At 40.0% G+C, this 13,626-nt stretch overlaps 1 protein-coding gene across 2 annotated transcripts in view; it reads right to left on the reverse strand.

The window, feature by feature from the left end:
• Positions 1-13,107, reverse strand: part of WFS1 (wolframin ER transmembrane glycoprotein) — a 33,310-nt gene extending 20,203 nt beyond the window's left edge. The window contains exons 1-2 of one of the 2 annotated variants that reach the window (XM_005517851.3): positions 12,950-13,107; positions 10,915-11,106 (exon numbers count right to left, since the gene is read on the reverse strand). In XM_005517851.3, the coding sequence (XP_005517908.1) occupies positions 10,915-11,101 (187 nt within the window). In that variant the 5' untranslated portion in view covers positions 11,102-11,106; positions 12,950-13,107. Of the gene's footprint in view, positions 1-10,914; positions 11,107-12,606; positions 12,868-12,949 lie in introns of those variants that run through there. The other variant, XM_014263198.2, reaches the window with a different exon arrangement.
• Between the last annotated feature and the right edge of the window lie 519 nt (positions 13,108-13,626).

Raw genomic sequence — 13,626 nt, forward strand, 5'->3', positions numbered from 1 at the left:
CAAATTAGAATGCAGGCTACACAGAAAAGTGAGAAATTAAGAAACAGAATATGACAATTAGAAAAACACAGTTTTCATTCTGCCAGGGGAAAGATTATCAATTTAAACACACAGGGATATAAATTAAGGCCTAAATCATTCAATACATTTATATGTGAATGAAAGAAAAAAGGGCTCATACCAAGGTGCCAAAATCTGTCAGTGATTCTGTGTTATTCAGGAAAAAAACAACACCAAAAAACTTAAGCAAAACCAGCAGAAGGATTTAATGACTAATTAAGTATGGAGCTCAGCCTGGCTGGGGACACGAGCCAGCCAACTATTGCTGCTGAAGAGCCACCTATCTATCTGAAGCCATGGGAATCTTTCATTTGAGTTATAAGCCTTTCCCCCAGCCTAACCCCTCTGTTATTCTGTTAAATAAGTTACAGACTGGGTAACGTTGCTCCCTATATGGTTAGGCTGCTAGAATGTTCATCCCCTAAGGTTATATATCCTTGTGCCTTCCTTTGTTCTCGTGTTTGGTTGGTCACCCCCACAAAGCTCTCCCTGGTTATTGTTGTTCGGCTCTTGGGCATCATCCCTATTTTCTTTTATTCCTTATTAAAGTGTTATTTTCCTGATGCTAACCATCGTTCCCGCTCCTATTTACTTTTCAGCCACGCTGCCCTGAAATCAGGGGACCTAAAGGTTTGTGGCAGCCATCCTCACTGGGACAATCAAGTGATAAAAGGCTAGATGAAATGCAGCAAACCACGAAGGCACTTTATCATTGCACATACAGCAATAAGCTCTGAACTATTATCACTCAGCGTAACACCTTAGAGTTGTAACAGTGTTTTAAGAAAAACACAGCTCAGTGCTAATACGACACTATTATCAGAGCTTTATAACCTGGGGGAGAAACTGAGGAGAATGAAATGGAGAGGGTAAATAGACTATAAAGAGACACAAAAACTAAACTACATGAACGGATTAAAAGTATAATGTCAAATATTTCTACATGTTTAAAAAGGCTTTTCAAAAATGTCTAGGCTACAAGCAGCTAAAGAACATTCTTAATAAAATAAAGGAAGGACAGTACTAGCACCGTGTTTAGAAAAAGCCCCCTGGCTCTAACAGGCATGCTGTAAATAACAATGTAAATGTTTCTCATGAGAAAGGTAACAAGAATATTGAACCTGAAAAAGCCTGTCACCAATCTCAAGTATTAGCACTGAGTATTAAGAAATTCTCTGAGCCTTCCTAAACTGGAACACACAGGTTAATTCAGGTATAAGAAAAAGCTGGATGGCATCCAGAGGAAGAAAAACTGCACTTCATGTTTCCATTAGCTTTATTCCAGAAGCTCACTACTTAAGTGGGTTTTCTACTTACAAGAAGTCACAGGATGTCAGGCATCTCCCTCAGTGTCACGTTATTAACTGACAAGAGTAATTGAGACGTTTGATGGAGTAGTATGGAACAAGATTTCATCCCCAGGCATTTCTACCAGCTAAATTACTGGGGTGGGAGCAGGGAGTGAAGAATGTCTTCTTTGACATTAGATCTCCCACATATGAACAAATTCTCTATAAACCATGAAGAGCATTGATATCTGAACTGAACTTTGCCACATTGCACAGCACTGTATTTGGAGCTTCAGGCATACATCACTTTATTGCTTTAGCAAGAAGGTTTTCCTGTAATTGAAAGGGAGTACTGTCTAAATTACAAGGAATATTACCTGCTTCTACTGTGAGAGGATAATAGTATGAATAAACTATATTCACTGCTAAACTCCACCCCTCCCACCATGCTCCACAAGGTAACATGAACAAATGAATGTGTAGGCGGAGACTGACATGGCACAGAAAATATATATACAATATAGAATTATTAGTATTTGAAAAAAATCTCTTCTATGACTTCCATTATGACAGACTTGAAGCTGGATTTTTATTTAACCTTTTTTTTTATGTCTAGGAATTTCCATACAAATATGCCTCTGAAGTGCAACATGCAAAGCTTATCCCATTCTTAGTATTAATAAAAGTGCTCAAACTAGTACTTCCAGATAGGTTCTAACTGTTCTACAATTAAGTTTAGAATCACAAATGCAGTCTTTACCACAGCTTTCATCAGAGAAAAAACTAAAATGCAGCTCTATGACCCAGCACTAGATTAGAATGAAAAAGAAATAGCCAGTAAAAGGTCAAAAACATGCTTTGAATCCTGTGCCAAAAGAATTTAGGCTGGTGCACCAAAGGACCTACATCACCTTAACGATTACCTAAATATTTACAAAGACCATCAGCTTCCTGGAAGACATTCAGTTTTTAATACTAATTTTTCATCCTCAGTTTGTACTCAACAGCTCTGAAATGTGTTCTGTTCCCTAGATTCCAATGCCTTTGACAGAAATAACCTAAAAGGGACTACAAGAAAAAGCATAATTTGGTTTCTTACAAACCAAGCATGCAGCTGCTGAAGACAACCCACCTGCAAAATCTCTGTATTTGCTGAGTACTTTGAGGAACTGACATCTTTCAGCTCCCCATGACTGAATGGGATTCTCAGATGACTGTTGAAAGGGAATCCTTCTCCTATACCTCAGTTTCCATCAGTCCTGTTCTCTATTTATCCAATATTCACCTTTGCTATAGTACAGTCAGAAAATGTTATAGCTTCTCATTAAGTCAGTAGAGGTCTTACTACACTGTTCAAAACTATGTCAGGATTGTATTGTTATCATCTGGTCTTACTACAGTACTAAAAAAAACAGAAAGCAAAAAACAACAACAAAACCCAAACATGACTGAACCAACAGAAAAATACACTGCTGTAAACATGAAGCAGTTATTTTATGTTAAAAGAGTAAATGAACTTGCTTTAACAATTTTCACAAATTAAATATACTAGCTATAGGCAATCCTTTTGTGGTGGATTTTCTGTAATAGCTCATTTGCTAGTATGAAGGAAATTTTATAACATGGGATAGGAAACAGGCAACAAGAATGCATGCACATCCAAAGTAAATAATCAAAGCCCATCTGTCAAGCAATAGATAATCATGAAAAAGTAGGAAAATAAAAGCTCAGGGGGGTGCCTGCCTATGGATATCAACCAAAACAGCAGAGCAACACATTTTGTGCAGAATCTGCCTAGAAGGTATTTCTTTTGGAGTTGCATCCCAGATAATAGATCCTGTTCCTTTTGGAAGTACATGTTGTTAACTCTGATAGTGTTACACTAGATTTTACATAGGAGAAGTTCTTTCTGTAAGCACAAATCTGCTAAGCTAATAAAAAAAAAAATCAAACAAATTCAACAGTTTCAGGGAACAACATACAGCTTTTTACTGCAGACTTTATTTTCACTATGAAACAAGCTTTCTAGAATCTCAGACACCCTTAGGAGTAAAGGCACACACAATTAATGCAAAATAAAAATAATTTCTTTTTTAGAGGATGCTGTGCAGGCTCATCTCCTAAGAGAAAGATGTCAGATCTCTCTCCTTCCTCCACAGGTAGAATACTTAATTTTCAGAAAAGCTGATCTGTACATTTTGTAACAATAAATGCAGGTTCAAACAGCTTTTCTGTGTCACTGGATGGTACTGTTGAGCATTCAGTGTTCAAGAAAGCCAGCCAGAGAAATCCTCCTATTCACTTTCCACAAGTTCCAAAAGCGCAGTGGTATTGTGTGCAGTAACTATGTAGGAGTAAAGTTTCTGGAAAGACTGACATTTCACTTAAAAGCTGGCATTGAGTGTCATGTAATAAACATGATTTGTACATATCAAATACAATGACACAGAGGAACTGACTGGAGAAGAAGAAATCCTTCGCTCAACAAACATCAAAGATTTGAAAAAAGGTTTTAGTAACTTTAGATGCTTAGCTTCTCATCCATGAGTGCTAAATCCTTTCATCCATTCAGAAGCCTCCTGAATTCTTATCTGCATAGTAAGGGCTTGGTACAATTAAGAGTACATAGCATGTTTTTATTTTATGCCTTTAACCTCCATGGTCAGATCTTAAGATGATCCTATTTGTCCCAAGAACAATTCAGAGTTCTTACACATTCAGACTTTAGCAGGCATTCTATTTTAAAAGGTGTGACGGGCAGGAAGGGAATAACATTTGTTTACAGAGCTGTTCAAGTCTAGGACTCAACTCTGCTTTCTCTGAGGGGAGCATTGCATTTGTAGATATGGTAATAGTCTTAGTCACACCACAACCACAAGTCATCAAATAGCATTAAATTGAAATGGGAACAACTTCTGTGCCCCCACAAAACGAACATAAATTGTCAGGAAAACAATAAAAAAACAAAAAAAACATGTAGGTGGAAAACAAAGAGTGATATTATAGACTATCAATTTTGAAAGTGGAGGAAAAACCATTCCTAAAATTTGTATTTTTCTAGCATAGCTATTACTGTACGATGATCTTTTAAAGTCATTAAAGTAATTTCACATGTAACTTATGAGCCAGTCCTGCTGCTTTTTCTATGCAGGCATCTCTCAATGAATCCTTTATGGATGACCTGGGATAAATCCAACATAAATCTGAAGTTCCAAAACAATATGAGAATTTGAGACCATAGAGCTTACCAAGCCCACATATTTTTGTAGGTGCAGATGGAAAGTTATCATAACAACCTGCACAATGCACATGAAATTTCAGCAATTCTGCAGTTTGAGCACTTCACCACACTGACACTCCAGCACTTCATTTGCTGTCAAAACAGAGGGGCCCTTAAAAAAGGAACATTCCAACTTTTTAGCAAATCCACAAATCCAGTGGCTTAAGTAAGCACTTCTAATCAAAGGATTAGCTTTACTTCAGTTTACTGTTCCCAGACTCATCTTCCAACTTTTACAATGAAGTGAGGCTGCTGCTGTGAGAAGCAACAGCTCCAAGTCTCTCCTTGATTACTGCACTGTAACAGGGATTTGTTTGCACAGTGGAACACACTGTATCTCTTCTGAAAGAAACTGAATTGAAAGATTTTTTATAATTGATAGCCATTAGAATTAAATTTTTAAATTTTCATAAAAAGAATATCAAATCCTTTGCACCAAAGAATTTATAGGCAACTCCCATTTCATTACATAATTCACTAATATGAGTATAGCTCTTCCCGTTCTACCCTTCTTTCTTCCAGCACCCTGGGACTATGCTAGAAATTTTGTTATCATAAACAGATTAGGAAATTGATCCACCTGGAAAATAATGATGACTGAGCTAGGGCACCTTCCATAATCTGGTTTATCATGTGAATATAAAAAATTGATAGCAGTGATAGTATCTTTGTTATCAGCCAAAAACCCCATTTATGTATTTCAAATGGTGGAAGTGGGAAAGATGGAGAATGTTTCCTCAAATAAATGGGTGTTCAATTCTCCTCCCTTATAGGGTAAAAATACCAGCATGTTACTGAGAATAGCAGCAGATACAAAAAAGCCCTTTTCCATTGTTCTGCAACAACAATGATGATGTCCCAAAATTTTATCAAAAATGCAGTCATTAACTTTTGTTTGGATAGAATCCTTTCTCTCCCACAGCAATGCCTGGCAAATGAGCTTTCTAGGAGCCTGAGTATTTAAAGGTAAAGTTTGAAGGGCATTAATAAACTGACAGATAAATTGTTAAGTAATTAATACTTCAAGGCATAATCCTCCCCTTCAAATAATCAAAGGTTTTTTTCTGAGATTTCTTCAAGCTTTGCACAAACACTTCACTTTGCCTCAAGAGTTAGGCTGAAATAGCTAACTGCCAAAAAGTAAAGATGCAGAAGTGCTAAAATAGAGCTTTGAAGCAAAGGTTCTTTGTAACCTTAAGTAGAAGAGGGTAATGCTTGGAAAAATATTTGTACATTAGAGAGGTTCCCTATTTGTTAGCTATCATTTAGCAATGTCTTGGAGACACACTGTTGTAAATTGTTGCAATGCACTGTAAACTGTTTAAAAAATTTTTTTACTATTTATAAATTTGAAGTCAGTCAATTAATAAAATAATTCTCTTCCTAGATGTACAAAAAACTCATAACCTAAGTACACACAGAACTCTGTAGTTCTACAAACAAAATATAAGAAATTGATTTCTGTCTGCAAAGCTCTCTGTACAAACAGTTTCAAATGTGTTCTCAAGACTACAACAAGAGATTACAGCAAAACCATGGACAGAAAACCCCAACTAGTTCCTTAACCAAATAGACCTTTCTTCAAGCACTGCAACTTAGCTTTGCAATTTCTCCTTTGCAACCTTACTGGCTATGATGATGTAATAAACCAGTAATAATCTGTTTCATGCACAAGTGAAAAATTACCACCTTCTCCCCAGTTTCTCTAGTATCCTAGCATGACCTCTTGTACCTGCTGACTGGCAGATAGTCAATTTTTAAGAAAGTCACTTTACATGTTTGAATGTACTTAAGCATCACAAGAAATAGTCACTCTTCCAGATAACCTGCAGCACAATGAACATCCACCTGGGGTGAGAGTCATCTGGTTCAAGTTATCACTGTGGCTGAACTGAAGCAGTTGTTTGAATCCAGACATCACAGTCAAGTATCTGATCACCACCTTATTGTGAAGTTTCTCTCAATTCTGCTTTCCTTTCATCTGAATCAAAATCCCAATCTCCTGGGACACAAAGATCTACTTTCTCATTCAGCAATACAGGGCACTTACCTTGACTGCAGACCCAGGCATCTCTTTCAAAAAGCATTAATAGCAGCACTACTACAGGTACTCATATGCTAACTAAGTCACCGTACTGAAAGTGCTTTCTTCCAGCTCTGCTCTGTGTGTAAGGAGAGGAAATGGTTTCCCTAGCAAGAATGATGTTTTTAAGCCTACTTGGAGAATTTGGTGTTGGGACCTCCAGAGCTCTCATCCAAGCTTCTGTTGTTTCACGTTTAAGGCTGCATCTGAAGGAAGGAGATTCTACAGAGTGGATGAAACACAGAAAACAGAAAGGGGTATGTAGCACCTGGACCAGAAACTGAGGGGCCTGTGCACCTGAGATGCATAAAAGTGTTTTATGAGATGAGAGTCTTAGTCTGTTTTAAAAGACTTCACTAGCAAGCAGACACTGGTTTTCCCTGCTGTACACAAACTCTCCCATAATTGCTTTTGTGGATACTGATGACTCCATGGCTTTAAAATTTCAGGAGCCCTAATTAGTAGTGTATATGCTTTGCTCACTAATAAGCTCCCTGTCCACGAACATCCTTGAAAGAGCACCTTTTTTTTTTTCTCATTTATTTTTAAACATGAAATCTGATGTATTGATATTCACTCCATTCCTACATACACAAGGAATGGAAAATCAAAACTATACATAAGCAGAATGCAAGAGTTTTGGGCAGAAATAGGAATGTCCTCCTTTTGTAACACAACAAAACCTGAATCTATGAATTATCCTAATGATTATTTTTTTTCATTAAATCCAGATTCAATTTGCTCAATAAATTCTCAACACTGTTATCTCCCATTGTAAAAGAAATTATTCAAGGAATAACATAAACACTATCTAATGATAGTTACATTACTACCTAATGACATTAGCAGAATAGAGCCTGAGAAATTGCTAAGAAAAAAAATGGCAGTATAAGAGTTTGATCCAAAGGAATCACCTGTGCCGCTGAGGATATTTAGGTGTGTTTAAGTGCTTTACTGAGTCAGAGCCAAGGCATTCATTAATTTGCTGGATTATACTACAAGATATGAATAATGCTGCAGGAATAGATGATGTGATCTGTGCTTCCAGGAAACAAATTACTTAACATTCACATTGATGCTGCAGCCTTAAACACAGTGTATATTAAAAAAAAAAATGGAATAAAAAGCACAGATCAGAAATACAGATATGGTGTCAAGAATATTACAAGAATTAGCAAAATGATTGAGGTTAGAAAGGACTGCTGGAAGTCACCTGTTTCAACTCCTCTGCTCACACTAAGTGACCATGTCCACATAGTTTTTGAGTATCTCAAAGGAAGGAGACACCATCACCTCTCTGGCCAACCTGTGCCAGTGCTCAGTCACCCTCACAGTAAAAAAAAAGTGCTCACTGATGGACAAAGGGACCTCTTGTTTGTGCCAGCTGCCTCTGGTCCTTGTGCTGGGGACTACTGGAAAGATCATGCCTCCATCCTTTTTGCACCCTACCTTCAGCTATTTAGGCACATTGATAGACCCCCGAGCCTTCTCTCCCCCAGGCTGAATAGCCCCAGCTCTCTCAGCTGTCTCCCACAGGAGAGATGCTGCAGCTCATTCATCATCTCTGTGGCCCTCTGCTGAACTCTCTCCGTGTCTCTCATGTACTGGGTAGTCCAGAACTGGGTGAAGCACTCCAGTGTGGACTGGAGGGGAAGGATCTCCTTCCACCTGTTGGGCAATGTTTCAATATTGCAGCCCAGGACACCAGTGACCTTCTGTGGGTGAAGGGCACACGGTAGATAGCCCTGAGCTGAAAATGCCTTTCCAGATAATTGAGATCTACATAGTACATTTCCCCTTCTCAAACAGAAATCATAGGTGAATTATTAAAAGTATACAAACTTAGATTTGTAACAGTAACTTAAATTTGAGCAAGATATTTAAGTCATCATTAAAGAGCAATGTTCTCCGCATTTAGTAAGGTTTGAGACAGCTTTCTGTATATCAGCGTGTCCTCTTCTTGTACTTTTCTGTCCTCTTCCCCATCTCTGAGTTAGTCATGATCATAGTGACTATTGAAAATTACCTGACTTCTTAATCTTCCAAGAAGGAAGTCAGAGCAGCCCTTCCCAGAATATCTGGTTTGGAGCATATTTCCTTTCATACAATCAAACCACAACATGCCCTGGCTGAGATTTCAAATCCTTCACTTCTCCTAGACCTATGAGAAACTCAAATGTTATTTATTGGTAAGGGCTCCAGTGATTCCAAGGTGTTCCTTGGAAACATTTTTATTTATTTTCACATGTACATCTTTGAATTTGTATTTTTATTTGCACTTCTTTCTAAAGTCCTACTAAAATGTCCATTTTTAATGTCCATTTTGAAGTTCCCTAGACCAGAACTTCTTGTCTTTTAATAAAGTTTTCAGTTCTAGAAACTTAGCACTATGACAAACAGCGTAACTCTAAAACAGCCATATAAGAAAATACTGTATTATGTGTAATTGAAGATATTTTCTATCTAAATCCACTAAAATCTTGGTTGTTAGAGACTCCAGCAAGACACTATGGCAATGGTAGCTCATTCTGCTACATTAAGAAGTATATTAAGAAGTATTCTGCTGCATACTGCTGTATATTAAGAAGGGCATGGGAAGGGCAATGATAGTGGCACCAGGCACCCATAATATTTTAATGGGAAGAGACTTAAAGCCATCAGGAATGAGTCACAACTGAAAAAGAAAATACATCAATGCTCAAAAGCCCTTTTTTATAGGAGCATAAGTAAGCAGCATCTCTAATACGATGCTGCATCAGTACGGATCATTAGCAAATACACAGGACTGTAAAGAGAACTAAGATAAAAATCAGTGTGATTTTAAAAGTCCAACATTTGTGTAGAATAAGAAAATCTCCAAAGTAGCTATAAAAGAATAGCTGACAGAACCTATGTGCAAAACACCACTAATAGCTTGTGTTGATTTCCAGAATCTTGTGTGAATGTGGGCACCAACAACAGAAACTTATATATTGCTTTTTCAACTCATAGTATAACTAAGCCCAAGATAACTTCATACCATATTCCTATTACAGTTGCTATTCTTTCCCTGTTGAAGCATACTAAGAAACTGGAAAACGAAGAAAGAAAACATATCTGTTAGCACTGACTCTAAATTAGCAATCATGTAGGTAATGTTAGACGTGTCAAATCTCCATAATCTCCCAATTCTTTTACAGGTGGGCTAGATGACAAAATTGGTACTGAACACTAAGGCATGCAGAAATTCAGGTATCCAAAAAAAATTCTCCTTTATTGGGAACAGGGAACCCAGAAGGTTCCAACAGTCAATTTTGAATTAGATGCAAACAATTGATTTGCTGACATAGCCATAATATTGGCCTGAACTACGTGCAGAGCTCAGTTGCACCTGGTATGTGCCACACAGTCACACATTTACTAATCTGAAACTCTTGGATAGCCATATTACGTTCAATAGAGAGACTCATATTTGTGATTATAAGGGCATGTACATAAGCAGCTTTACAATCTGAAGTCCAGTCTTAAAGAAAGTTAAAGAGCAGGAGTTTTTGCTAGACCTTGAGCACAAGACCATCTTGCACAAGTGTTAGATTACAAACAGAATTAAAACTGGAACTCAGAAGGTGAATACAGGAGCCAGGTATTTTTTGTTCTAAAATTCACACAGAACTTTTCTCCCATTCCATCTGTTTCCACCATCTTTGAAACTCAATGCTTTCAGAGCAAGCAGGGGAAAAGAACCCCATCATTCCGCCTTTCATAGTGTATCATGACTGTGAATCCAAATTCTTATCTTACTCTTCCTATTAACTCAAATTTTTGCTTCATGTACCAGCTTATTATTCCCTCAGTCTACATTACAGTAATATCTTATGCATCCACATTAGAACTCATATTAAAGCTACAGTTATAGCCAAATAAAGAAATTATACTGCAACATTATTGTGCTAAATTTAATTAAAGCTCCCTACCAATTTTTAAAATAAAGTTCTTTCCTATTGCTTTCTACAGACCTGAAAAATTATATAGGAAAACTAGAAAATGTGCACAAAGAAAGCTGAAGTAAAGACTCTTCCACAACAACAGGTTAAAAGAAATTGGAGAAATTTATTTTCCTACTTTACAGTATCTTTAAACAGAGTTTAGAATACATATACACACAACAATCTCCCAATGTTTAATGTAGGTTCATTTTGCATAAGAATTACTTTCATACTTACCCTTTCTTTCTGTTTTCTCCCTGCTACGGGAGTAGCCAGGAACTGAAGAAGTTGCAGAATCTGCAGAAGATGTTCTGGGTCTCTGACTGCTCTCACTATGGTCCACAGGAGCAGCATTTAGCTGAGACCTTCCAAGATGCTGCTGCGGGTGAGAGGGACCTGAGGCGGGATCAGGATCAGAATTCATTTTAGCTGCCAAAGAAGAAAATAATGATTAATTATCAGAAAGCAGGGTTACAATGTAAAACTGAATAAAAATTTGAATGTAAGTAGGTAAACAAAAAGCCTAGAAAACAGCAAGAAGGCTGACAGCAACTTCAAGATTTATTTATATATTCTTGAGTAATTCCAAGCATGAGCAGCTATAGCCGAGTCTGACCATATATACAGCATTGTGCCAGAACAGTGACTGCTTTTTTCCCAACTAATAATAACTGGGTTTCAAGTGTAAACAAATGTTAAAACTAGTAATCAATCCTGTAAATGCTGCATATAAATTTCTTCTTTGAATTTAATGTTCTGCTTGTACATGCTTAAAAATACAGACAAGCCCCTAACTTTTTATGGGCAGGTCTATAATAATAGAAAAATTCATTTAATATTAAAGGCCTGGTTAATTGTCATCACCTAAGGAGATGCCAGGAGACAGAGAAAGACAATAATGATAAGAAGGCAAAAGAGGAGATGTAGAACTCTGCATGGGGAATCAGAGGAGGAACACCACCAAGGATGCTGTTTTTAGACATTACCAACTTAAATGTCCATGATTCAAAATAAACTTACTTTAAATACCTTTATGTCCTGTTTTAAAAAATAAAAAAATTATTCACAGACGGCAGGGAGGGAAAGGCCTTACATGAGAGGGTCTTTTAGCTATAAGCCCTGTCAAAAATAAGAGGGGAATCTCTTCTCTGTAGTAGAAAGTTCCCTAAATAAGTAAACTTGCATAAAACTGCCTACTGAAAGTTTAGCTTTCACAAGACAAAAGTAGCAAGGTATGCATATACTACTACAGCGTAACACATAGTAACTCTTGGTGCTTAAAACAAGTTCCCTGAAGTTAAGCAATTTGCAAAAAGCATTGTAGAATATTTCTGGCAATAAAAAATATTTTTAAATTCTGTATAAATACAGAATTAGTTCAGAATATCGACCTGAAGATGTCTTTGTAAAGATGAAAGTAGTGTAGCCAAAACCACAGACACAACTTAACCAACAACTTTTTCCACTCAAAGGATGTTAAAATCACGACAGGGTGCTAAGAGTTCAAGCAACGCCGCCATTGCCAAACACATTACTTGTAATTTGACAACTTGGCTGCCAAGACTAAGCTTCCCTAAACCAGAAAACATTTTACTGATACACGTAAATACGTTTCTGTATTATATTTCTACATCAAGTTATAAATAAACCAACACAGTTCAGTTCAACCTTCAAACAGTCCTCGGAAAACACAGAGATTAAAATACCTTCCCGGTAAACCAGCATGAGTATTTTTAACCATTATACAATCACAAAAGTTACTGTGCCTCCACTTTTAACTTGACCTTAGCGCTTTCTAAGAGGCACGCCGAGCGCGGCCAGGCCGCGCCCGAGACGCCCCGCGGGGGATGCGCGGCACGGACGGGTCCGGCTCCTTCCAGAACGGGCAGCACCGGTGCCTCTCCAGCACAGACGCGAGCGGGAGCTCACCTCGCTCTCAGCCAGCTCGCAAAAAACATTCCCGTCCCAAAAGCTACTCTGCGCTTCTCCTACAAAGGGCACCACCAACTTTTCCTCCGGGCTGTTCACAAGCCAGCAGGCGGTACCTCCGCACCCACGGCGGTGACTCCGCACCCACGGCGGTGACTCCGCACCCACCGCCGCCAGCCGCTCCCAGTCGGGAGCACTGGAGTTGGCTCGGCCTCGCTCCCCGCGAGGTCCGAGAGTGCCCGGACGGCCCTGCCTCTCCGGAAGGCCAGGGAGCCCCAGCGGGGGACGCGAGGGGGCCGGCAGCTCGGGCCGTCCTGCGCGGGGTCCCGCCCCAGACGCTCACCGCGCCCGGCCGGGCGAAGTCAGCACCGGACACCCACGATGACGAACGTCCCCGCTGCTCCGCGGGCGGCCGGACGCCGAGTGGGGCTCCGCCGGCAGCCCGCAGCCATGGGGGGGCGGTGCTGCCCCGCCCATCGGCCGCGGCCCCCTTCCCTCTCCGCTGCCACTCACCGATCTCCGCTCTCGGGGCGGGCTCCGGCGAGGCCCCGCCGGGGCCGGGCGGGGCTGACAGCAGGAGGCGGAGGCGGTGGCCGTCGCCGTCACGCAGGGCCGATGGGGAAAGGGGCGGGCAGGGCAGTAGTACCGGGCGTAGTATCCTGTGCGCAGTGGCAGCTGCGGGGGATTGCTGCCCACCCGTGGGGTCGGAGCGGTGTCGGGACGCGGGCGGGCTTCGGCAGCTGCAAAATGGCGGTGCCGGGTGAGGCGGGCGGAGGCCGGCGGGGCCGGGGTGCGGGTCCAGCCCCGCTCCAGCCGTGTAGGGCGGCAGGGTCGGTGTGAGGCAGCCGCGGTACTGTCCCGGACCTTCCCCCTAGCGCGGGGTTTCTCGGTACCGGAGCGAAGGGAATGGGGAAAAAGGGCGGTTACCCGGTAACCGATTTTATCTAAATGCCCTCGAGTTACTGCTATTGCATTTACCAGCATTTCTGCCACGTATGTTGAAGGCTTCTGGCCAGGAAG

This window comes from Pseudopodoces humilis, chromosome 6, assembly GCF_049639895.1.
Source record: "Pseudopodoces humilis isolate 2021_Gansu_Grassland_sample_001 chromosome 6, ASM4963989v1, whole genome shotgun sequence".
NCBI classification, from domain to species: Eukaryota; Metazoa; Chordata; class Aves; order Passeriformes; family Paridae; genus Pseudopodoces; species Pseudopodoces humilis.